The sequence below is a fragment of the Cygnus olor genome, chromosome 3 (assembly GCF_009769625.2).
Source record: "Cygnus olor isolate bCygOlo1 chromosome 3, bCygOlo1.pri.v2, whole genome shotgun sequence".
Lineage (NCBI taxonomy): Eukaryota > Metazoa > Chordata > Aves > Anseriformes > Anatidae > Cygnus > Cygnus olor.
The window spans coordinates 49,838,539-49,863,268 of NC_049171.1; the positions used below are offsets into that span (position 1 = coordinate 49,838,539).

Consider the following 24,730-nt stretch of genomic DNA (forward strand, 5'->3'; position numbering starts at 1 on the left):
CAAGTTTGACTGCAGCATCAAATGGGGGGATCAGACCAGTTATAGGGTGAGAAAGGAGGCAGACTGTGAACCCAGGGAGAAAGGATGAATTTCATGGCTCTGTGAGCTCTGCTGAACTAAACATCCATCCTGTGGCAGACTGCAGAGATGGGCCTCTGTGCCCCACACTGTCCCCCTGCCACCCTGTGCCCCCAGGGCCCCCCCTTTGCAGCTGTGGCCTTTGCTTTGCAATTTCATGTTTTAGCCAGCTTTACTGCTGCCCGAGGAAAGACCTTACAGGGAGGAAGGTCAGGCAGCATTAGATAAGATTGTGCTCAGGGCTGTATGATAGAGCAACGTGGGCTTGAGAAGGTGCAGGAGGAAATATACATAGAACAATAAAGAACATGGAAGAATAAGATGAGCACATTTAATAGGATTTTTCTTTCTTGAACCTCTTAGCAGATGTTAATGAGCATACGGAGCTGATGAGAGGGAGGATTAATGAATTCCAAAGGGGGGTGTTTAACTATGGGGATTAGTGAAAACAAAGCAAAGAACCTGCCATTTGGAGACAGATTTGCCTTTTGAGAAGAAGAGACAGAGTCTTTGTAAAACAGTAAATGCATGTCCTTGCTTACCATCCTGTGGATGTATTTAGTATGTAAGCCGTGTTCATCCCTGTCCAGCTGGGATTCAGCCCCTTCCACATCCTGTTTGTATTTTGGACTGATTGCTATGATTATCATCACCGTCTTCTGTTAGGGAGAAAAGCACTTTTATGAAATTGGGAAATGCAGTGTGTTTGGTAGAGGCAGATCGGAAATCTGCCAGTTTGTGTTTTAAGTGATCTTTATGTTCTTGGCAAACGAGAGAGGATCTCATTCATTCTGGCAGGAAATACAGGAGAACTCGTACACTCGTCCTCTTTATTTCTCAAGATTGCATTATATAGAAAATCTAAATGTCAAGAGATATATTAGCAGCTTCCAGTTTACAGTTGGAATCCCTGTAATAAAAAGCTACTTTTTTATCAGCGTAGAGTGCATATGTACATACACAGAAAAGTTATCCTCAAATTCAGACCTAAATGTTTTCCAACAGCTTATGGAAAAGTGCATCTTTTTAACCATCTACGGCTTTTTATACACAAAGCCACTAAAGGTAGTTTTCTGTGGAAACTACACCTAGGGCTTTTGGCAGCAGAAAGACGAACTTCTCTTGCTGATCCTTAGCATGAGGTGCACAGAGAGGTGACTGTGCAGAGAGCTGGGCTGTGTCAGACAGCCTGGGCAGGTTTAGGGGTACCTGGTGGCTCTGTGCCACCTTGCTGTGGTGGGCTGAAAGCAGTGCTCCTCACCCTTCTGGGACAGACCAGGTCCCACCGTGACCTGTTTAATCCCAGGCTCACTGACCTCAGGTTTCCACAGAGGGGCCGTCCTTCACATCTGGGAAATCTCTCTCCTCCTTAGTGGTGGGCCAGTGAAGAGGTTCGCAGATGAAAGCCTCCTACTTTTGTTTATCTAGGGCCTGTCTTTTATCCCCGCCACATCAGGCTGTGTAAGGCTTCCAAGTATGTGGCTCATAGTCAGCCTGGCACCTAATTAACTCTTTCCTTCTGTGCAATATCAAGGGAATTTACCCCACCACAGGGTCAAATACAGTAAAGAACCATTATCCCTTGCACTGACTTAACATACTCCAGAATTACTTTTGCTTCTGCCTGATGTGCATGTAAGCATTTACAGATGTTGAGGGTTTGCAGAGACATGCCTGATTGCACACATCCCCCTGCTTGTGTCCAAGCAGTCCTTTCTTGCTCACATGTGTAAAGGTTTAGAAGTCAGAAACTGCCTCCACAGGCAGTAGAGGAAAACAGACGTCTCCAGGGGGGCAGCCAGAGAAGGATCCTTATGTGGAAGGGGGGAATTGCTCTCTGCACATATCAGGCTCTCCTACTGACTGTGCAGGAGTCCCTAGGGAGTTCTGCCCGTTTGTATTTTAAGTGTTAATGATGTTCTTGGCCAAAGCAAATTCACTGTGGCTTCTAGTTTCAATACCTCAATTATACACGGTGAGTCCAAGCCTAATTTGTCCTGATGAAAACCCCAAAATGCATGACTGCATTGCCACAGCAGAGGCCCCAGGCTGGCTGTGCACGCAGTAGCACCAGGCCTGCGTGGTAATGCACTGGAGCTAAGGTGTCCTGCTGGACAGACCACCTTTAGGAAACCTGTGTAGTGCTGGGTTGGGGAGATTGAGCTGCTTTGCTCGGGCTGGGGAGAGCCCACCACTTTGTCATCCTGTTCCCAAGCCACAGAGATCTGCCTGGAGTGAGTCAGAGGCCTGGTGGCTCCCCAGCAAGGAAAGAACCAAAGGAAGCCAGCCCATGATGGCACATGCCAAGCCACAGAACTGGCAGTCTGTGTCCTGCTGTGCTGGTGTAGTGGGCCCACCTGGCCTGATCCTTGTGGAGATGTGCACTCACTGCTCCTTTGAACTTCAGAAGAAGCTGCTGCTGTGAGAGACTGCACTGGCAGCAATATGAATTTTACTGCTTAGATGGACATGAAGTGACGGGAGTGAACCTGTCTTTTGACTAACCGGATACCAATTTCCAGTTTACATGTAGGATGATTTATGCCGAAGAACCCTTCCATGTTTTGGATAACACGGAAGCTATGGGTGAGAAGTAGAATAACCATCAGCCACTACTATGCAGCCCGGGATGAATCACAGATAAAATTATATCCATGCATGGGTAAAACACACTGCTTAAAAATGAGACAGAGGAACAACTTGTCCAATGGCAGCTTCAGGCTGAGTCTAACAGCCAGCGCTAGAATTTGTCGGGAATGCCAGGATTAGCACTTCATTTCCTAAAGAGTTTTGAGACCATGAGAAGCGGAAGCAAGTGAGATTTGTCCGTGCTTTCTATGACAGGCCTCTGCTATTCCAGTAGGGGCAGGAAAGGGCGTAGTAGGATCTGCATTCTGATGCTGCTCCTGTTACTATTAGAATAATTCAGCCATTTTCCTCAGGTCACCTCTGCTGTGAACAAGGTTAAATTGCCTTTACATACATCACCTAGGTAGCGTTCCATCCACTTTATGATGTCAATACCTCGCACCGTGTCCTCGAATATATCAATCTGTAAGAGAATGAAAGTCTGTGGTGAGCATCCTTACGCCTTTCTGGCTGCAAGGATATATTCCGAGTGTCAGGTTTTAGCTTTACATCACATTCAATTTTCAGAGCGTGCGCTGGGAAGTCAGGCAGGTCACTGACACTGGATGCAGCAATCCAGACTTCGGACTGAGCAGAGAGATGGAGGACTTGCCAGTGCTGAATGCAGCCATCACCACTCACTCCCTGCACACTCAGTGAGCCCCAGAGTTGGCAATCAAGGACTGTGACCAATGGAGTAATTATTAACTTCTCCAAGCTTTTGAAAGAAGAAAACTACTCCACTCTCAAGTCTTTCTTTCTTTTTTCTTTTTAAAAGTAGAGAACACATTTGTTTCCCTGTTTGGGGGGTATTTTGCTGTATTTATTTTTTTCTTTAGCATGCACCAAGAATTGCCTGTCCAGCAAAAGTGCTATTAATGAGCATTCTACTCTGTACCTCCATGACGCCCTGAGCTTTCTTATGAATTGGTCATAGTACAGAACTGCTGGGGAGAAATATAATTTCAGTCTCTGGAAAAAGTCTTTGATTCATGAAGATAAATAAGCATGGACAAAACCCCCACTGAGTCTCATTCAATTTAACGACAGCCACTTGCTTAAATGCTTTCCTGAACTGAAGCCAGAGTGAAGGTTGAGGGGTCAGATAGCATATGGGCTTGAAATAAGAAAATATGAATCAAGATTTTGACGAATGCTGAATCCTAGAGTCTCTATGGACTGGTCCCTTAGAGGGGGTAGTTACGATGAAGCAAGCTCACGAGAAGTTAAATGAAAATCTGGATTGTTTATGGGATTAGACAGTAGGACACAGGCCTTTTCAGGCCAGTGATTTTTGAATTCCTTTCAAAGGTATAACAAGCAAATGAAACCATGAGATGGACTGTTTCATTAAGCTGTGTGAAATACACTAATTTTAGATCAGTATTTAGCAGAAAGGTATTCATATTTGAAGAACCAATGATGTAATACCTTCTCAGAAAAGAAGCTCGGATGGGATGAATGTGAAAATTGACCTTTTTTAATATTGGTATTACAGACCAAATATGAGATAATGTTAATGGAATAGCTCACAAAAACTCATATTATTGCCCATCTGGTATTTGGTGTCACTAAAAGGAATTTTCCACGGTCATTATTAAAACACAATTCAAAGTACAAAATTCAGTTAAAATAGGGGCAAATGAAATGGCTAATCATTTAAGTTACAACTTTTAAAACCGAGGCCATTTCATTCCATTTGTAGCCTCCTTAATCTACAAACTACATCGATAAACAGCAAAGCATTTAAATGCACCATGTATGCCCCCTGCTTTTTTTTTTAAAACGTCTCTTTTCTTCCCTGGTTGAAAGTAATTTTCTCCGGAAGGAATACTTACAGCAGTTTGAAATCCATTTACAAGCAGGAAGTTCACAAATTTCATGACCTCCACCGCTGTGTCCACGGAATAGGTTATAAAGACCTTGCCTAAAAGAGTCCATATGAACATGCAAAGCATTAAAATACACTATGCAAGGGCCTCCATTTCTGCTGTGCTGTGGGTTCTGCCCACATATGTGCCTCTAAATTGTTTACAAAATGAATTTACAAATCAAGCTTCTTTTTTCCCCATCCCTTTGGCATATGTGAGGTTGGGCCCTCACCCAGAGCTCATGCCGCCTAGCCCCAGGTGCAGCCAGCCTCCTCAAAACCTCACTGACCCAGCTGAGAGCTGGAGGAGCCCATACAGGTGCTGCACAGCCTCCCCTTACAGCAGCAATAAGCTCCTGTGCAGGGCAGGATGGAAGGCTGAGGACAGCAATGTCTTCAGCTGCTCTCACCAACATCGAAGGAGTTTTCTTACACATTAAAGAACCATGTGGTCAAGGTAAACCAGCTGCATGGGTATCAAAAATGACACAATATTATCCAGTAATTCCTTTATCTAGGACACACTGATAAACTAGGGCTTATACAAGAGTGGTTTCCAGGGTCATAACTTAGTCCTTCAAACCAGAAAGTTGTCATGTGGGGCTTTGAAAGGTCATGTGAAAAAATGGAGACTAAAGGAAAAACTGAAACCTCAGGAGAGATGTGGAGGGATCTTAGCAATGGCATATCTCACTGGCTGGCCAGCGTGGCATTAAGAAGGAAGCCAGCTTTTCTGAGACTTGACTTTCCCAGAAAAGCCGAAGAGTGAAAGTGTTTCAGGGGCTGGTGGCAAGGAAAGAAGCTCAGCGGGTGCTGGTGACGCCCTCGGCCCTTACCATGGGCTTCTGACCCAAAGTCGTCTCCACTCACCAGGTCACGGAGAAACTGAGGTCAAGACTTGACATTTTTGTCTGGTTTGGGACAGGCAGAAACACTTTATCCCTAAGGCTTTGTTTGTTATTAGTCTTTTACTGTAAGCCTCAGTGCCTCCTGCCTCAGAGGGACATCCTGTTTAGCAAGAAGTCATGAAAACAATCTAAACGGTATTTATTTTCAGTAAACAAAATAACAAGCAATTAATGACAATTATGTTTTCAGGATTCAAGGGAATAATTCCATTCCACCAAACACGAATGCTCACACCCTACAGATGTGATGACATCCAGTGTTTTCCTTTCTTCTTGTCTTTGTGTCTTAATGTTGCTACCCCCACTTCGTCCCCCGAGCTTTCCCACCTAAGGCTGTGAAGCTGCTCTGTAAAATCTTGCACAGAACAAATTTGCTAACCACTTACGCAATTCCTCCGGCAAATTGCTGGTTCTCAGAGTTCCCTTGGCTGCAGGGTTACTCAGAGGTCTTGGGACAGCAGCTGGAGATGGAAAATTGTCAGAAGGACAACAGCATGCTTCATCCGGGCCACATGCATTGAGGGGTAGCTGACCATGAGGTAGCTGGTTGTAGATCTGGTTTCTACAAAGAAAAGCAAGCGAGGATTTAAAAATACTTCTTTTCAGGTGAAATTCAGGTTTTTCTTTTTAATAACAAACTGAGAACTTTGTCTGTATATTACCTAAGAAAAGTTCTTGTAGAAATGATAGACTTGGCATTTCTACTTAGTTATTACAGCATCTTTTGATCTGAGCCCTCTTGATACCTTGGTGACAGTCTACCACAAGACATAGTTTATTGCAGAAGCAACATTAGCCACAGGAAGTAAATGTACCTCGTAGCTGAAAGCTGCTCAGTTTGCAATTAACAGAAGCAAAGAGCATTTCCGAGCAAGAAATAATGCTGTGCCATGGATGTTGTTGCACACATACCAGAGCAGAATGGCACTTGTGCAACCTCTTCCCATTATCTAAAGGGTGCTTCGTGACAACTCAAGTCATGTTCACGGCACAACAGCTTTCAGGATGTCCTGTGCTGCACAGGAGACACGATGCTAGGTGGGGAGCAGGAAAATTTGGGTACAAAACACTCCAGTTCCAGCTGTGGTACAGCTTGGAGTGTCTCCAGTTTTGGACAGAACTCAAAGTTTTTCAAAAGGGAAAAAGTTCAACTTCTTAACCAGCAACAGCAGACCCAACAAGGATTTGTCATGTTAGGAATCTGTGCTCTGGACCTGCAGCAATCTTGCCTAATATCTGCTCTACTGTAACAAACAGAGAGAAAGGGGTGATTACAGGAAGCTTAGCAGTTCTTATCCTACCATGCTTTGGGTTCACAGTTGAAGTCATTAGGAAAGAGAATCTACACTGATTTTTACATGAGGTGTAACTTGAATCTGCTGGGCTGAATCTGTTGGATGAGTGTTAGGTTTCTCTGAGGGCTTTTCCCCACAGAGCAGTGATATTTAGTCAATCAAGCCCACTCTCTTTTTTTTTTCTTTGCCTTCCTTAAATGAATGATGACAGTCTGGGCACAGCATGTTTTCTGTTGTCACATTAAGATTTGGTTTATTCATTTTGGTACAGATGTTTTCTGTTACAAAACCCTCTATAGGCAAATATTACCAACATATAACTGCCGTTCCTGGAATCAGCACGCAGACACCAGCAACGTAGCCACAAGACAGAGAGCAGGTATTGTGGATTTCTTTTAGCAGAAGGAAGTACCAAGAAAAGCAACATACGCCTCATCAAAGCCCACAAAATGACCCTGTAGTTAATTTACAGATCTTCCCGAAACTTTACCTTATGTAACAAATATGCCAAAAATTAGGAGTCTTTTTAAATTTTACTAATGCATAGGATACCTGCTGTTCCTCAGTTTCTGCATTTTCATACAAACTCTTTAGTGCAATTACCTCTGCTGCTGCTACTGACTTATCATAATGTCACGCTGTCCATCCTGCTTTATCCTGCCTGTTCTCTTAGTTTTCTGCCACGACCATGTCACGTAAGTGGACGTTTTCAAACAGGGATGCCTGTAAGTTTAGCACCTTTAATGTATGTTGTCACTTAAATAAGAGCAGCCTGCTTTTCAGATGTGCTAACTACCTACAGCTTCAATTTTACTTCAGGCAGCCGGGTCTGGAGAAAACCTTGCATAGATGATATTTCCCGCTTGTTAATGATGCACTTATAATGGGAGGGAGATAGGAGGCACGGTAAATTAATATTTGAAAAACAGTCAAAAAAAAAACAGATGAAAAGTGGTAGACAAGATGTGCTTTATTACTACATGAGAAATCATAGAAAATGCTGCAAAATGCAATGGAGAGATATATCAGTGACAGACAAGATTTTCTCCATTTTTCTCTGCACTATGGAAGAGATAAGAAGGGAGTTGCTGAAAGCCAATGATTGAGGCAGCCCAGGCTGGTACACCATAAAGCTGAAGACTGCAGCGAGTCGCCAAATTGACCTTTGCACTCGAGCAGGAGAGCTCTAAAGTTTCAAATGAAACATTTTCAGCCCCCTTTTAACTCATCAGCCCCATCTCTAACTTTCAACTGTTTTTCTTCCTTAATGCATGAGTTTCAGGGTGCGCTGTAACAACATATCGGGTAACCGGCTTTGAAACTCTTCAGGGTAAGGTCAGGTCCCTGCTGCACATAAAATAGCAAATAAAGAAAACTGCCCAGCATCTTGAACCTACCCCTGCAGCCCGGGCATGCTAACATTACAAGGCTTCAGAATTACCAGTTAAAAACCCACAGAATGAGATTAGAGGAGCCTCAAACCCCTGGAGGCATACTTACAGGAACCGAGGAGGACCAGGGGAGGAGCACAGCCTCTGGGGTGGTCGGTCTCCAGCGCCCTGGGGAGCACGAAGGTTTGAGCAGTTTGGGATGACCTGCTGGGCCGGGCGGATAACCCTCACGCAAGGTCCAGGAACAGGAGGAAGTGGCTGCGATGTATGTGCAAAATGCTGGTAAGGAGCTCTGCCATCTGGGAAGGTGAGAAAATAAAGGCAGCAGCTATCATTTCAGCCAACACATTTTTGTATCAGTTTGTGTTTATTCCTTTCCAGGCACGTCCTCCTTCATTTGAGGGAAACTGAGCAGTTTGGAAGCATTTGCAGGTAACTGAGTCTGAAAGAAGCGAGATTAAGGAACATTTTATGGTCTGGTTTCCTGTTTCCCTTTCACATATGACATGGTTCAGATCCCTGCTGTGGGCTGCACTGCTGGGACAACTGACAGTTAAATACTCAGGGCTGCTTTGTCCCTGCACTTAACATGCCTCAGTGTTGGATGCGTTTTTTATTTTTTTAATTTCTTTTTGGCAATAACTTGAGAAAATGAATCATCCCAACATTCTCATGAAAGCAGATGCAAAATCCTGGAACAAATCAGTTTGCAACACTAAGGCTAAACAGACTGTGATTATTGTAAATGAAAGGAGAAAAAATAATCTCTCGGTTTGTTATTTCACTCTGCACAAATTTTCTGCCTAGCTGACCTTTTAAGGTCTTGCTGCTGGTCCAGTTGCCATCCCGGAGACTGCAGGGGAAACCCAAAGTAACAATTTTGCTCAAGCAATTCTGAAAAGTCTGACTGTTGCTGGCTGGGTACACGTAATGCTGTTTAATAACTAATGTACAGTGGAACTGTTGGCATAAATTGAAAGAGAAAGCAATGTAAGCTGTTTGTTTCCCAAATGGGGAAAACTATTTTTTTTTTTCAGTCTTTCTGCTTGCAGTTTTCATTAGGCAGCAGCTCTGCACACTTTCAAGCTGCTGTGTGCAGATCAAAGTCCAGCCTGGCAGGGCTTATTAGCACTGCATGATTATGGTGTTATGAGGTGGCTCAGAAGGCTGCAGTGCTCAAACACTCTTTTTTCCCCTCTAGATTGTTTTTTTTAAATCCTTTTTGCTATTTTGGTGTCATGCTTTCCTTTTCCTATCAGCCATGAGGACTAAGGTTTAAAAAAAAAAAAGAGGAAACAACAAAGAAAACAAAGCTTTAAGGAAATCATCCAACTCCAGGAGCCAGTACTTTAAAACCAACCCCACAATTACAGAGGTTTCTGATGGAACTGTGAGTCGGCGACATCTTATTTCTTGAGATTGTATTCGGAGATATTCCCACCCCACTCTTAACTGTTTGTAACAGGCCAGGGTGAAAGAGGCTGGGAGAACAAAAAAATGAAAGTAATTATGAGCTTCTCATAGGTTCCTCATGACCTGCCTCGGGGAAGCTGTCAAGGCTCTGAGAGATTCAGTTTGTTTACAGGTGAGGAGCCCAGTGTGAGTTTCACCAGCTTCCCTCGGCTCTCTGATGCTGCAGTATTTTAATGGCTGCAACCACTGCTGCTCAAAGCTCAGTGTGGTGAAGCACGCGCGCCCTCACACACAAACAGCTCTCGTATATGACTATCTGAACTAGTGGCCCCTGGTTACCCAGCACTGCTGCGAGGATTTCTTTGACTTCAGAAGTAGTTTTGCTGTCGTGTCACAAATAGCAGGTGTTCAGAACCAGCTGAGAGCTTACGGGCGCGATGCACGCTGTTGCTAGTGCCCGGGAGAGGCGCGTTGCGACACACAAACTGCACGGCTTTGTTGTGGGCTGCCACTGCCCAGCCATTATCTGAAACACAAGGAGCTGTCAGGAGGTGATTTATGCTGTACCAGGCATGTGAGAAACAGGCGTACAGTTGCCAGCTTCTTGGTCCTGACCAAATCTGCTCCAGCCATCTGAGTTTATTTTATCCTTTTTGCCCTCTGGATATGGTTGAAACACCAGCGATTTTTCTAAAGAAAGCCTTTCAGAGCCCCTGCTTTGATATAAAACGGCCTGGTTCAGTAACTGTCCTGTTTCTCACGATGCCCACATGTGGAGGAGGTAAACAGTGAGAGGTATTGTGCAACCAGCTCTTCGTCTGCTTCAAGCTAAACTGAAATGAGAAGGTACGTGCAGAAAAGCAGGGGACATTTTGCAAATGTTCAGCTCTAGTCATTGATGGAAGTCCATCTGTAGCTCCTTCCCCATTACAAAGCCCCAAGACCAGAGGTGAAAACTGCAGCTCTGACACTCTGACATCGCTGGAATGAGAAAACTCTTTAAACAAATGTAATATAAATGCTGTGGAGTCAACAGAAGGTTAAGAAAAAAGGGTTATCAGAACAGGCCTTCAGCTTTTTATTACAAAGCGAGCTCCAAACTGGTTGGGGTCTCCTGTGTCTAATGTAATATAAATTGTATTAAAACAATGATATTGCTGTCGAATGTTCAAAGCTCACTTCATAACAGATAAAAATCTCGCAGACTGAAAAGGAATACTAATTAATAGCAGGCTGTAAACTGCGCCATAGTCTCCGAGAGCCAAAACACCCATATTGACTGGGTCACATCAGCATTCAGTGATACAATCACCAGCAGCTGAGAGGGGTCCATTTTAAGTAATGAGCTTCCATTTCAGCTGACAACAGAAAAAATGAGGTTGATGGATGTCATGCTCTTTTCATACAGAAATAAAACACATGGATTAGTTTGGTCATAACGCTGGTAGATACTGTTTAAAGAGATCAAGGGTAAGCACCCATCCAGACTCCGGCAGGAAGTTCTCAACCTCGGGGATCCAAGTGGGAGCAAGGAAATCTATGAAAACAACAGGAATTAAGTCGGTATAGGAGGCTGCTGAATGACTGATGCAAGGAGGAAGGAAATGACTAGAATATGAAATAACAGCAGGGAGAAGGCTGTGTATGCTCAGCATGACTGACAAAGGCTAGTTTCTAGGCAAAATCATTAGCCTTTATTTGATGAGCAACTGTGAGCTCTTTAACTTTCTCTCTGGCTCAAAGGCTCTGCATCAGAGAATCCGTCTGCACAACCCTAAAACCTGGAAATATAAAGTAGACTGCAAGTAATTGTTTACAAATATTAATAATTGCATGCTGCAAAGGAAGTACAGTAGGAAAATGCCAGCTTTGTGAACGATGGCTGTGATGCCCCCGGAAAACCTGCCTCGGGGTGAGCAGTGCTACTCACATGGGCTCTGCAGGTGCTGCTCTGCCGGGCAGCGGTGCCCAAAGCAGCCGTGGGCTTGCGGGGAAGCGTTGGGATGGGGCAAGTGCTGGCACACGGGGTACTGCTGATGCTCAGGTCCAAAAAACTCCCTGGAGATCAGCGGTCCTGGGAGGTCCTGGGGGTTCAGCACGGACACAAGCGGTAAGGGGGGCTCCAGGTGCCTGATGCCCATCACGTCTCGCGACTGGGAGTTGTACCCTGTGTCCACGGTCGCCAGCTCAGCTGGGGGTCTGCTTCCCGAGGGCTGCTGTGACCGTGAACTCCCTTTGTTGCTCTCCTCCGGTGAGGGCTCGGGAGCATCAGACAAGCTCTGCTCCGACTTACTGGAATTGTGCCCAGTGTCAGCTGAAAGCTGTGGTCTTGACTGCACGCCTGATTTGTCCATAGCTAAAAGATGCATCTTGGGGTGAAATACTTCAGCTATTGATTCACCAGAGGAACAGAAGCGCCCATCTCCATCAGGATTGGTGTATTTTGACCACAGCCTGCTGTCTGGCTCCGCGGGCAGCTGGTGATGTGCTGGTGCTCTGCAGAGGCACGACGGATCAGCCACAGGTGTTCGAGCAGCACATCGTCTCTGAGGCTCCTCATCCTCCACATCCTCGCCAGAAGGCTGTGAAGCCTCTTCCAAGACACCTTCAGGAAATGGGGACCACGACATGGATTCATCGACTTCCACTGGTATGCTTCGGCTCACAAAAGTGCCTGAAAAAGTGGAAGAAGAGACACTGTAGATTGACAGCCAGACAGACCAGTGCCTATTGCCAGTCATCACTCAGTGATGGTGAGCTGGAATATTGAAGAGCAATGTGAATTCTTTATATTTACATGTTTACATGTTTTAAAAAGACAGGGAGAAAACAGCAAGAAAGGTCTGGCTGAATTTTGGCAAAGCAAGACAGCGGAGGGTTAGCTGGAGTGTGGCTAGTGCAGATTTATAACTTGGACTTACCTGACACGGAGGCCATTTCCAGGTTCTGTGGTCACACCAGAAAAGAGAGTCGACTGCCTTAGTGCAAGGCCAGAATTTTCCAGCAAACTGGAAAACAAGAGAAAGTAGTCTTGTGAACATGGTACAGTTTCACACAGGCAATAATCCCAAAATAACTCCATCTCAGAGACTGGAAAAGAAATACTGGTTAGAGTTCTGGAAATTGCATTTCGCAAAACAGACACTTTTATGGGATTTCTGGAACTTACTGTTCCTGCTGAGACTGGGGAAAAAAGAAGCACACGAACTGTCTCTCATAGGTAATTTCTGCACCTGACAGAAAGGCAGGCTGTATAAATCTGGAGATCTGTATGCTCAGGCATATTCTAGGGAATACAATCATTTGCAATATTTTACTCCAGACCTTATAATAATGCCTTCATACTGATTCCTTGGATCTAAACTTCACCGCACACCTAGCTGAGTAATTTCAATTCCAAAGCTAGTTTCCAAGTGTTGCTGCTTGTTTTATCAAACCAGTTCATCCATGCTGTTATTGCATGGTTGTTATTTGAAGTTATTGAGAATTATAAGACAATTTAGAAACTTTAGTTACTGTTTGGATTATTTTTTCCCTCTCTTCGGAATTGGCTTCTGCTCCAGACATCAAAATCATCCCTTCCTTTTGGAGGTGCTGTCAGTAAATTTGGTCTAACCAAATGATCCTTGATGACAGATGCCTCTGCTCCAGAATGACAGCAGCAGTGACGGGTGAATGACATGTTCTTGTTGTACCACCCTTTGGGATGAGAAGCACAAGCCTTGCTGCAGGCTTGCACAGAGCATTGGTTTTATGCTGGACCAAAACATTGCTGGACTGTGGAGGTGCAGAAGCAGAAGCAGAAGCTTTGGGTGCAATGTTCATTATTCATATCCACATCCGTAAGCCACAGGGTGCTGTGGTGGGAAGAGGCTCAAGCAAATGGTAACCGAGCTCAGGCAGGAACTGGGAGCCACCCCCGGTCCCAAACCAAAGGGCGAGCTTCCTCCTGAGCTGGAGGCAATCGAGGCTGAAGCACAGTGGGGCAGGGTGCTGATGCAGCCGTGCTGCTTCCCATACCCAAGCCCCTGCCTCCCCAGACTGTGGCACAGAAGCATATCAGCACATCTGAGGTCAGCTTGCTGATCTCTGCGGACATCTGCATCCTCTGGTGCAGGGGTGGAGGGGACCTTGCTCCCAGCAGATTTTATCCCTTGCCATGGGGTATAGAGGAATATGTCTGGTACTCATCATTTCCCCAGCTGTTTTCCCTCTGTCACATGGGAGAAGCCAAAATCCCAGGAGTGTTACTGGAGAAGAATGGTCTGAGCACTCAAGCAATGGGAATGGCAATGTTTGACAAGAGAATCTGACTTGAAAGCCTGGTACAGAAAGTCAAAATCACAACACATCTGAGGAGACTTCGGGGATCCAAGGATTTTGCCCAGCTTCAGTCACAGTAGCTTGAACAGAAAGTTCAAATGAAGAACATACTCAGATAACCACAGTATTAGAAACAGTTGGACAGGCTCATGGAGAGGCACAAGGCAGTGCCCCAACCTTTATCCTGGCTCCCACAGCCATTCTGGAAAAGCAAAGAATGTGCCCTGTGCTACAGGACAAGAGCAAGGCTTTATGTTCACGCTGATCAGATCGACTGACATGTATTTCCCCCTGAAAGTACCTCTGGCATTGAAAACTCCTGGTGTAACATTTTCTGGGAAGTAGGATAAAAATTGTGCTTTGCTGCTGCTGGGCTGCAAGGTAAATATTCCTCCTCCGTGTAACATAAAACCCACCTATGCAGCAGATTTACCATATATTCAAAATACACATCCTGTGTTATAATAAGCACATCCACGGGGAGAGTTACGCTAGGATAATTACCGCAGAGTAATTACGCTGGCAAATTTTCCCATGTAGACAAGTCCTGTGAGCAGCTATTAGCTGCACCAGCGCAGAGAGCACGCTGCTGCTCCGACAGCCGCACCTTGGTGCACGAGAAGGCAGGGTCTTGTCCTAAACCAGCTCCTTCCGACACGAGCACCCAGGCTTCAAATCCTGACAGCTGGCTTATCACCACCACGCAGCCTTCCTTTCCCGTGGCCCACAGCACTTTTCCTCTGCGCCACGTCCCCGTCGCCGGTCCCGCTCACTGAGTCAGGGTTCCCTGATTCATAACTGATGAGACGGGAAAGAGGAAACTTTGAGCTCTCGTTATCAGCCCGGGATCGTGACAGAGACGTGTGCTGCGCTCTCCTTTGCAGCAGTGACGAGGCACTATTAGCCTGGGAACTCTGGCCGTCCGGATCAGAGCTGAAATGGGTGCCTCCCTGGGGCGGTGACTCACCGGGACAGCGCGGCGCGAGGCCAGGTTTGCACGGTGCTCCGGGCTGTAAGGCGGCTGCATGGCCCCCTGCCAGCCGCACAGAAGCGCTGTGAAGGCCAGCTGCCCTACTCCCTGCGAGGCCTTTTGCGTATCTGCTCATCTGAACGGCTCTGTAAGGCTGGCCCTTAGACCACCTGGCCTCCAAGCGCCTGCTCAGGCGTGCTTTGACCTGTGGGTATCTCTGTCTGCCCACTCACGGGCCGAATGACGCGCAGGCGAGCGGCACAAATCATACTGCCAGCTCTTATCCCCACCACTCAGCAGCCCCACCGAGCTGGTTCCTCGTGCGAAACTCTCACTGGTGGTCAGAGAGAGCCAGCTCTGCCGTGGGGTGCCTGGGTGCAGCTCCTCCTCTTGAGCAACGCGCTTCGAGCATCTCACCATTAGATATAATCGTTAGCCAACACCCAAACACGGCTTCTCAGAAAAAAATTTACAAGGCCTGTTACACTATGTTATTTCTTGGTAGTCTCTCAAATAGCCAAATCAACATGCCACTTTGAATTCAGATCCTCTATATTCAACAGCCATTGGTTTAGCACCACAAAACACACTTCTACTGAGAAACCAGAAACTCAATCCAAAACTGAGTAAACTAAATGGGAATCTCTCTGTTGCCTTCAGCAGGATTTGGACCAGCTGTCCGATGGGATTTAAAAGTTAATAAATTCCTTTGGAGGCTACAGCCTTCAAAGTTTTTGCCTTTTTTTTTCACTTGCATCATTAATGCTGGCATTCTGCGAAATGGGTCATGCACAGACTAAGTGAATCTAATACTAGGCACAACGCAGGCAGAAACAATGCTTACTTCAGAACAGTTTAAAAATGTATTTCCTATTAGTTTGGCCCTCTAAAAGGACAAATGCCTCTTTATCTCTTCAATCAACTAAATATTTAAATGACTGCCTTATCTCCTTCCTGTGTTATATGAGCTAAACATTATGAAAACTACTGCAAATATCTGAGTAAAAATAGTCTGGTCAGACAGAAGAGAGACCTGATTCCATCGCCTACGTGTTTCCCTGCAAAATCTTCTAGCTTTTTAAATATTATCCCGCTGCAGGACAGCTGAGCATCGAAAGCTGAGCTTTGATGCCCACGCACAGCTCCTGCTCCTGCGGGGCTGAGGTAGGAGGCACTAAGGGGCCAAGGCTTTGGTGTTAAAACAGGCACACTATCAAGGAGGAGGAGAAGTGACTTCCTCCTCCTCCTCTCTCAGCAGCTCTGCTTGGAAAGGGAAGCTGTTACAACAGCAGAGCTCTGTCTGTGGAGAGAGCCCCATGGCTAAGTTAACCCTGCGAAATGCTTTGAGCAATGCTGGTGGTGGTGTTTGGGTTGGAATTCCCAGGAGAAATCCCCACTCTGCTAGAAATGTTACAGATGATTCAGAAACTTTTCTCCTCTGACACCAGTGTGTCAGGACGTTGTTTCTGCTCCACTGATGCCCCTCAGTTTCTAGAAAAAAAAAAAAAGGAAAACCAAAAACCAGCACTGAGCCCATTATCCCGGTATTTTACATGGCCTCACAGTCTATGATTCCATTAGGTCTCCTTTGACTTTTCTATAGGACTTATCCTGCAAGTATAGTAAAGCCATGGACAGAAAAATAACTTGCTTAGGTCCCCAGTGTTGAAGAATTAGGGTAAAGGAATGCTTCAACATACTGAAACATCCAGAGAAACCCGTAGCCTGATCCCTTTCTGGCACTAAGACCACCGGAGAATGTAGATCGTGCCCAATCTCATTTCCATAGCCATTGCAGTTTCAAGTCAGATCGTGATCTTGCCAGGAAGCTTCAAGAATTTAATATACCCCCTGCACCGATGACTATGCAGGAGATTACTGATAACCAGCTGGAGCTTTTGCTTATATTCCTGCCTGTAATAAAGTGAAGAGGCCCTTCCTAAAGGGACAGAGTAGCCAGGCCTGGGCTGCTCTTAAAAATGATGAGGAAACTCCTTAAACCATCCTTCTCTTTCTTTTCCTTCTCTCCTCGTACACACAGTTCTCTGATGTGTGTTTGTTCAGCAAAAAACATTCCTGGGTGGGTGCTCAGCAACCTGCCAGGCAGTAACCCGAGTTTTTGGGAAGAAACGTCCCAGCTCTTTTGCAAGGCTTCCCAGACCCAGCGAAGTTCTCTTCCTCCAGCCTGAGAGCCCCGAGGGAGGGCTGCCCCCGCTGCTGCCCTCGCAGCCGCTGTGTCCTCCTTGTGACCTGCACGCTGCTGGTGATGGCCACTTCTGGGAAGTGGCAGTGACAGCATAAATGGAGGGGAACAAGTTCTTTTGCAGGTCCGTGGGGACAGGCCTGAGCAGCCAAGTTTGAAGCAAGGGCCAAACTCCGCTAAGAAATGTCCAGCAGAGGCAAGGGGATGGCTGGTGAGAGGAAGAGTGTTGGGTTTGGGCCCATCTTTGCAGTTTTCTTGTGGCCAATTGCGAAACCCATCAGGCATTCCATCTACTTCCCTGGCTTGTCAGGATGCACTGTCCTAAAACACATACCACCGATCTGCTTTTGATTAGGAAAGTCCTGTCAGTGAAGAAACAGAAGAGAAAACCTGCAACACAAGTGTATCTGTACTCCCCGCCAGTTCCAGAGAGGGGGAAAATATCTTTACCCTTTTGATCAAAGATACATTTGTATACATTAATAAAAAAGAAAATGTTAGGATGAGAAAGGAACCTCACCTTCCTTGTTGCACAGCTCACAAGGGAAAGGTTTTTTATTCACCAGTCATGACATTTCTGAAATAGCACGGATTTAGATTAAGGCAAAGCTGAGATCACAAGGGGTGGGGATTGATAGGAATTTCTTCGTTTCCATATAATTCCTTGTACTTTGGCTGAATCACTTAAGCTCTCTGGAGCTGCAGATATACATCTGTAGGAAGGGAGTAATTGGATGCAGAGTTTGCAAGCTGTCGTGAGGATGCACACATCACTGAGATTGCAACAAATGCTGTTGCGACGGGGTCACATAAGTGCAAGTGCTTAAGTACACTGTGTCAAGCGCAGCTTTCTCTACAGAAATGCTAGGCAAAACTTTCCTCCAAAAACCAGAGACAAATCCTTTTAGGAAGAGCAAGTGCAAATGTGGGAACTCTTTTGGGTCTATAACTTAAATAAACACAGACAAGGAAATCCGAGCTGAAGAGTTTCACTTCACCACGAAGAATTTGGGTTGCTGTCATCACAGGTGCTTCCCCTCTCCCTTGGGTACCTTCCCCAGTGAAGACCAAGGCAATGTGTCACGTTCTGAGCCCAGATTTTAAACTCTCTAGGGCAGGTAATGTTTATTTTTACAACTTCTGGAAGAAGCAGAAAAACAATATGAAAACAACATTCCTCTTCCACGCTGACTGTACGGCTGCTCTTACATATTTCCTGCAGCCATGACATGGAAGTCTACATATGCCAGGAAAACGGGAGAACATGCTTCCACGCCTCCCTGCTTGGCAAACATCACATCCTCTTTTTCAGCACTAACGTCTTTTCACTTCTTTGAGTGTAGACTTCAATATGCATGTAAAAGGAGCACCAGACAATAAGTATTAAGAAATTAGAAGTCCAACACTCTTAAAAAGGATCCAAACAGATATCTCACATATAAGTAGAATTCCTTGCCAGTTTTCCACATTTGTGAAATACGAAAATGTCTGCAATGATCTTAGACATCCACAAACAGGCACCTTAAAAATGTGTTTGCTTTCTGGAGATTATTTCCCACCCATTTCTGATGCTGATAAAACTTCCATAGGCACTGAATAACCCTCAAACTGGGATATCCCATGGTCCCAGTATATCTGAAAATCCTGACACGCAACCATTCTTGATAGGCAGAATTTAGGGTAGCTGAGTGGGGTTGCATGGGGGGACCACCCTGGGAGGAGCGAATCTCCTTGGGAACCACAAAAGCCTGGTTTCCTATAGCTTTGTACCTTACGTTGGACCGACTGGTTCCTAATAAGGGAAAATCTGTGGCGTTTTGCAGGGCTGACGTACTCGCTCTCCCCGTGCCGCAGTGTGAGGGGTGCCGGGTGTGTGGGTGGTGGGAGGGTGTGGGGAAGACTCGGGGACCTGACGTGTCTCCCTCAGCTGGTGTGATAACAGTCTTTCTCACACTCACTCGTTTGCTTTCATGAAACGTGCAGAAATGTATATATCTCACAGACATGTACCCTCTGCCAAACTTCAAACGCCACTGCTGGTGGTGAGGGGCACTCATAGGCACGAACACCATAACTGCACATGCTTGTTTCCTTTCTTAGAAAGATTAAAAGGGGGGGGGGGGGAAAGTAAAAAAAATAGCACAGTATGCTTCAAAACTTTGCTGGCACTCAGCAAGAGCAAGCTGACCTCAGAGACTGATGGTATCACAGGCTGCAGCACAATTGGCAGACACTTGCCAACAGCCAGCAGTGTCAGCGAGTGCTCACCAGAGCGCTGACCCCGCTGTGTGCACCCCGTGCATCCCTGTCTTCAGCATCACACCCCGCCCCCCCCCGCAGTGTGCACAGCCCCTGGCCAAAGACAAGCAGGCAGGAGCTCTTAAAGCCTGACTTACACAGATGATGGCACTGCTAAAGGCACCCACACGCTTGCAGGAGAAATGAGCGTTTAAAAACCGGCGTTGGTGAGGGATCAGGAGCCCTAACTTGCCACAGGTGTCACTGGGGGCCTGGGTCCTGACCCAACACTGTCACCTTAACAGACCACTGCAGTGCTGTTTTAAACACAGTTTTGTCTCCTTGACCCCAACCAAAAGGCTTCTGGCCATTTCCCAGGGGCCTCCCCAGTGCGGGGGCACGACAGTGACCGACAGCGAGTGGCCCAGGCACGCAGGGGGCTGCGTGGAGGCACACCTGGGATCTCCTCACAGAGCAACAGGTCTTTTTTACGAGGCACCAGGGCTGGCACCTGCTTCAGGCAGAGCAGGAGGATGCCTCAGAGCTAGCCCCGTGCCATGGGGCTTGGAGCACCCTCGGGTCACTGCAGGGCATCGCTGCCCATGTCAGACAGCACACACGCAGCTCTGTGCTCCCTGTCACGCTCCCAGGGAGATGGCCACACGAGCAGATGATTCCAGCATCCAGGCCAGGCCTTGAACCTGCGCGGGGCTTACAGGGGCTGGGAATTTCCAGTCCTTTGGTAACTGGCAGTGGAGGAGGATCGGTAAGCCCAGATCTGCTGTTCTCTCCACCCAGCAAATGTTAGCCCCACAAAACCCGCATCCTAAAACAAATGGCTACGGGATGAAATCGGAGTGATTTTTATATGGCTGATTTTCCTCTAATTAAGAAGAAATACCCCTGGCTCACTCCCACCGTTTCCATACCAACGCCGTGGAGGACTGTGCGAACCAGGTCTAGAAACCTGTTTTCTTCATGCTTTCCACCGACCTCTCCCCTACCAGATCTGAGAACCTGTCCGACGCTGCTGGGAGCTGCCCCTGGCACTGGGGGCAGCAGTGCCCAGTGGGGGCCAAGGCAGAGCCCCCCCCCCCCCCCCGTGCCCGCACCCAGCCCCGTGGCAGAGCTGCAGAGGGGCAGAGGAGAGGGGAGGGCTCTCAGCGAACAAGCCGCCTTCGGCATGTACAGCCGTGCAGGGAGGGACTGGGATCAGGCCTGGCTGACAGGCATTGCCAGGCAGCTATGTAAATACGCAGGACAACATTTCAACACCAGGCGTGTCCATTTCCAGTGTTTACCCCAAAACTCTCCTGATTATAAAAAAAACCTGCAGTGAAATGGCTGAAACATGTTGTAACCATCTGTGAAGCTCGGTCTATCATTAGATGAGAGAGAGGGGAAAAAAAGGGAGGGAAGAGAGAAATTTGAGGGAAAATGTACCCACGGAGAGCCAAAAGTGGGTCAACAGCTAATCACAAGCAGGGACCGAAAAGCGCAGTATCTTTAACACTTCTTACCTTGTGGCTGAGGAGGCTCACTCAGCTGGCCAGAGAAGGGGAAAGGGCTGGAGTGTCTCCTACACGCTCTTTCGCTCTGCGAGCACCCGGGTCTCCCTCCTCGGCCGTTTTTTTCCTCCTTTTACGACAGCCTCTCTTCCTCTCCCAGGTAAGCTGCAGAACTGGCTCTGTAGCAGGAAGTGGAAGAGGCATGCAAATCACAACTCAGAAGTGGAGAGCCTCCGTCTGCAACCTCCTGTGGGGGAGTGAAGCAGCGGCGGAGGAGAGACACTTTGAAGCTTAAAAACTCTCTCCAAATGCCTGTGTGCGTCTCTCTCCCTCTCTCGTAGGAGGCCAGGCTGCCTCTGCGTGAGCCCTACAGATAAATAACTGTAGGGGAAACCCAGTATGATTCCTAAACAATGTGGCTCACTGGAAAAGTCATCCTTTTTTTTAAATCCCCGGTTACTTACTGTCAATCCCAAACACTAAACCAACTGTGATTCAGCCTACCGAAGAAAATCACATGATGACTGCAAGAACTATATAAAGAACAAAAAAATGATTTCTCGTCTGATTTTTTTTTTTGTTTAGGTTTGACTTTTAGACACTTCCAGGTTTTCCTTCATGCCTCAAAGGAGCAGAAATGCTCTGTTCATACATGCAGAAGTCCTTATGCATTCGCACTGCTCCTGAAAGCCGAGTAAGACCAGTGCTCGCAGCATGGCGTGGTGGGCTTTTAAGAGCCACGCCGGCCATTTCGTGGCAGCGGTCCCCGCTGCTCCCGCTGGACGCAGCTGTGTGTCCCAGCCTACACTGCCTTCCTGACCTCCCCGCTCTGCAGACCTCCCTGCCAAGAAGCTCTTCCTGATCTTTAGCCTACATTTTCTTAGTTTTACCCTAGGAGGAGTCTGTCTTGGCTGCAACTCGTGCGCAGTACTTCATCCTTCAGGCGTCCACGGGCTGCCACCACACGCCAGCTTAACGCTTGATCAGCCAGCCTGCACACGCAGGGATGTCTAAATCGCCCCCCGAGGTCTGTAGCTCAGGTGGTGCCTCTTTTTCTTGCTCCTGCGCCCTTCCCGTGGCATGGGGGGCAGAGGAGGGAGCCATGTGCCTGGCATCCCCCCTCCAAGCGTGCACCATTCCGCCAGCCCTATTTGTGGCCATGAGGTGAAGCCGTGACCCAGATACTTATTTCCTCTTGTCAGAGAGCTACTGCCGGATTTCCAGGGGGAAAAATCTAATGTCTGGGAGCAGCGGGTGCCTCCAAGCTGAGCACTAAACGTGATTATATCCGCGGTAGTGCAGTGTTGTCCCATGGCCTGAGTGCCCCCACAGGCTTACCTTCTTCCCAGAGAAATCCACTGTCCATCAGGAGCTCAGCCCGGCCCTCCAGCTGATAGTCCTGGCCCCTTCCTCCTCTTCTTCCCCGCCCTCCTCCACCGAGGACACCAAGCCCTCCTTTTGGGTCATCCGAAGTCACGCTACTGGGCTGAAGCCAAAATTGCTTTCGGTTAACACGTGCATCCTTAGTGGTGCTACAGCTGTGGCTGTTCAAAGCTCAAAGTTGTCAATTGTACAGCTTCTCCTGTATGGCCATGTTGCACTGTGATCGCTCTGACAGCCGCCAATGGTGGATTTTTCAGCAGGGTGGCTTTTTGTCCCAGGACCGTGGCTTTGTTCAGAGCCTAGCCAGTGCTAAAGGGGCAGAAATGGTGAGGGCAGAGCCGCAGCAGGGCTGGTGCTGGTGGCTGCACCTCTTGTGCGGGGCTGGGCTGGGCTCTCTGGCTCCTGGCTGCATGGTGGCGGTGACACGCTCGGGGCCCTCTGACGCCATGCTCCTGGCAGAGCCCTCCCTTATCATCCCACCTCCGCAGTGGGGCACGAGGAGGGGACACACATTGGTCATCCCCACAGGGGCTTCACGGCAGAGCCTGTGAGGGCACAGGACCCTCAGCCACCACCTTGCGGCCACGTGCCTCATGGTGGGCTGGGTCAGGTGGTGCTACTTATGCCCACCAGTGCATTTGGTGCCTGGGGCCTCCCGGGGTTTTGGCAGGGCAGGCTGCCCCAGTGTGGGGGCTGGTGGGGGAGAAGGCCTGTGGGGTGGTGGTGCTGCCTGGGGAGAGGTGTCGAGTGGGACATGGCCCTGATGCCTGCAGTCTTTTCCTGGTTTCCCCTCAGTAACCATGGAAATGGACATGGCTGGGATAGGAAAGGCACAGGCACAGGCAGCAGACATGACATGCAATGTGCCTTCCTGAAAGAAGTGATGGGAGAATTGTAATAAAGCTGCCCTACTCTCGCTCCCTCCTGTTTTTCCTTCAGAAAGGATCAGTGGAGATAGAGCTCACTACTGCTGTCACTGCAGTGGTGGCACCTGCTCCTGCAGCCAGAGCACTGCCAGGGACAGTGGCAAGCCCTCATCTGCACTCGTGGCATCAGGCCCAAAATAGGAATCACTGATCTGCGAAAAATAAATAAATTCACATACTAAAGGTTGCATTTCACTCTCATGCGGGCTGCAGGATCAGGGTGGGGGCAGCTGAGCCCTTCTGAGGGCAGGCCCTGCTGGGGAGCACTGCCCAAGCTGGGCATGGGGCTGGCCTGAGGAGGAATGGCCCAGCCCCGCGTTGCACCAAGCCCGGCTGCTTACTGGCCTTGTGACAGCCCTGCTGCATCCTGCACCCCATGGTGGGGAAGCGGGTCCGAGGCCACGCAGGAACTGAAATCAGGGCCTTGTACAGGGGCCTGCCCCTGTGAATGTTGTCCCTTGCTGCTGGGGGCTGTTTGTAAAGGACTCTGCTGTGCCACCATTGAACATCATTCCCTTCACATGGTGTAGTGGTCTCCCTTTCCGACAACAGTTATGGACAGGCCTCTCAGTCTCCATTGCTTATACCCTGGAAACCAGGCTACAGAATCCCAGAATGGCTAGGGTTGGAAGGGACCTCTGGAGGTCATCTGGTCCAACTCCCTCCTCAAGCAGGGACACCTAGAGCTGCTTGCCCAGGGCAATGTACAGACAGGTTTGGAGTAGCTCCAAAGATGGAGGCTTCAGAACCTCTCAGGGCAACCTGCTCCCACGCTCAGTCACCCTCACAGTAAAGAAGTGCCTCCTGTGTTCCAGTTTGTGCCCATTGCTTCTTGTCCTGTTACTGGGCACCACTGAAAAGAGCCTGGCTCCATCCTCCTTTCACTCTTCCTTCAGGGTATTTTGTTACACATTGATAAGAGGCCCTGAGCCTCATCTTCTCTCTCAGTCTCTCCTCTTAGGAGAGCTGCTCCAGTCCCTCCATCATTTTGGTAGCTCTTCATTAGAATCTCTCCACTAGCTCCGTATGTACCTGGCCACCTAGAAATGCCCCTAGGAGTTAATGCTATCTCACTCAGCATTCAGTCTCTTGGGGTCATTTCCATTCTGACCACATATACATATCTTTATTTGAAGTGGCATTTGTGGCCCAGAGAAAGAAGCACAGAGCAGCCTGGTTCCTCAGGACATGATGCCTGGGGGGATAGTGTGTGAAAACTATCCCTTATGTGAGTGCTTCTGGGTCCAGAAATCACTCCTACAGATCTAATAGTGCCTGCAGTGGCAACCAGAGAACTCTGGTTCTGTGCCTTCTTTAACTTGCCAAACCACAGAGACCATCAGGTGCTTAGAATTGCTGAATCATAGAATCATTTAGGTTGGAAAAGACCCTTGAGATCAACCAAGTCCAACCATCAACCTAACACTACGAAGTCCACCAGTAAATCATGTTCCTGAGTGCCACGTCCACATGTCTCTTAAATATCTCCAGGAATGGCGACTCTACTACTTCCCTGGGCAGCCTGTTCCAATGGCTAACCACCCTTTCTGTGAAGAAATTCTTCCTGATATCCAGTCTAAACCTCCCCTGGCACAA

The 24,730-nt window shown here is 47.7% G+C and overlaps 1 protein-coding gene and 1 long non-coding RNA gene across 4 annotated transcripts in view; one reads left to right on the forward strand and one right to left on the reverse strand.

The window, feature by feature from the left end:
* The window catches only part of TRAF3IP2 (TRAF3 interacting protein 2), a 28,251-nt gene extending 5,916 nt beyond the window's left edge, over positions 1–22,335 (reverse strand). Inside the window, exons 1-9 of one of the 3 annotated variants that reach the window (XR_005818163.1) lie at positions 22,164–22,335; positions 20,838–21,004; positions 12,505–12,591; positions 11,514–12,257; positions 8,280–8,469; positions 5,871–6,046; positions 4,545–4,633; positions 3,062–3,130; positions 621–737 (exon numbers count right to left, since the gene is read on the reverse strand). Coding sequence is in view for 2 of the 3 variants with exons in the window: in XM_040551394.1 (XP_040407328.1) it covers positions 621–737; positions 3,062–3,130; positions 4,545–4,633; positions 5,871–6,046; positions 8,280–8,469; positions 11,514–12,257; positions 12,505–12,520 (1,401 nt within the window). In the remaining variant the exon portion in view is untranslated. Of the gene's footprint in view, positions 1–620; positions 738–3,061; positions 3,131–4,544; positions 4,634–5,870; positions 6,047–8,279; positions 8,470–11,513; positions 12,258–12,504; positions 12,592–20,837; positions 21,005–21,289; positions 21,334–22,163 lie in introns of those variants that run through there. The other 2 variants (XM_040551394.1, XM_040551395.1) reach the window with 2 other exon arrangements.
* On the forward strand, positions 3,074–3,724 carry LOC121067204. The gene is made up of 2 exons (XR_005818169.1): positions 3,074–3,153; positions 3,235–3,724. It is a non-coding gene; the product is annotated as an uncharacterized LOC121067204 (long non-coding RNA).
* Positions 22,336–24,730: the final 2,395 nt, after the last annotated feature.